The sequence below is a fragment of the Pollachius pollachius genome, assembly GCF_949987615.1.
Source record: "Pollachius pollachius genome assembly, chromosome: 10".
Lineage (NCBI taxonomy): Eukaryota > Metazoa > Chordata > Actinopteri > Gadiformes > Gadidae > Pollachius > Pollachius pollachius.
The window spans coordinates 13,345,667-13,346,883 of record NC_136943.1 but is presented as its reverse complement, the minus strand read 5'-3'; the positions used below and the strand labels follow the sequence as shown (position 1 = coordinate 13,346,883).

Genomic DNA, 1,217 nt, shown 5'->3' with positions numbered 1-1,217 from the left:
TGTGTGTGTGTGTGTGTGTGTGTGTGTGTATGTTTGTGTGTGTGTGTGTGTCTTCGTGCTCTTTGATTGACAGCTTCTGTTCTTCCCTCTCTGGATGGGTCATTAATGTGTATTTATAATAATCTGTTCCTGTGAACTCTCTCTCTCGGTCTCCTTCTCTCGTTGTGTGCCAGTCTCTCTCGCCCTCCCCCTCTTTTCCCTCTCCCTCTCCCGTGCCGTGTGCGGGCCGTCCCTCGGCCCTAGTCGTCGGAGATGACGTCGATGTGGTCCGGGCTCCCCTGCTGGGTGGCCACCCTCCAGCGGCTGACGTGCTGGCTGCCCTTCCTCTTCTGCAGGGCCTCGGGAGACTCCTCCTCCAGTTTCTGCCGCTTGTGCTTCGTCCGGCGGTTCTGGAACCACACCTTTACCTGCGCACACAGAGGGAGAGAGAGGGAGTTAACGCCTGGTCCTGTACCCACTTTATCACATATGCATCATAGAGTATTTATCATGAGAGTGAGAGAGAGAAAGACAGACAGACAGACAGACAGACAGACAGACAGACAGACAGACAGACAGACAGACAGACAGACAGAGAGAGAGAGAGAGAGAGAGAGAGAGACAGACAGACAGACAGACAGACAGACAGACAGAGAGAGAGAGAGAGAGAGAGAGAGAGACACACAGAGGAACGAGACAGAGAGATAGGAAGGGGATAGGTGGGGTGATAGTGGATCGATGCGATCAAAATCATGGGACGAAGAGAAGAAAATTATCTGTGGCACAACAATGTGTGTGTGTGTGTGTGTGTGTGTGTGTGTGTGTGTGTGTGTGCTCGTGCCTGTGCGTGTGTGTGTGTGCACGTGTGTGTGTGTGTGTATGTGTGCGTGTGTGTTTGAGCGTGTGTGTGCGTTGTGCGCACATTTTTTTGCGTGTGTGTGCGACTGCATGCTTGTTGTTAATATCATCATCATCATCATCATCATTATCATCATCATCAACATGACTACTGTACTGACGTCGCCTACAGCTGTGGTGCTGAAGCTCTCATTACATCAACAGGCCCTGCCACTATGACAACATTAGAGCGAGGAGAACTCATTCTCATGTCAGACATCCCTATCCCGTCATCTCGCTCCATCTCTACTGGCATGGACACAAGCAAACGTTTACAACCATACACGCCTCCACATCAGGGAAACGGTCTGTATGGACACGTTTACTGTAAAGGAAATATA

At 50.7% G+C, this 1,217-nt stretch overlaps 1 protein-coding gene across 1 annotated transcript in view; it reads right to left on the bottom strand.

Annotated features, from left to right (window-relative positions):
* Window positions 1-239: 239 nt before the first annotated feature.
* emx3 (empty spiracles homeobox 3) overlaps window positions 240-1,217 on the bottom strand; it is a gene marked incomplete at both ends in the record, with an annotated part of 13,776 nt that continues 12,798 nt past the window's right edge. Inside the window, one exon of the mRNA XM_079745535.1 lies at window positions 240-407. Coding sequence (XP_079601661.1) covers window positions 240-407 — 168 coding nt within the window. The remainder of the gene's footprint in view (window positions 408-1,217) is intronic.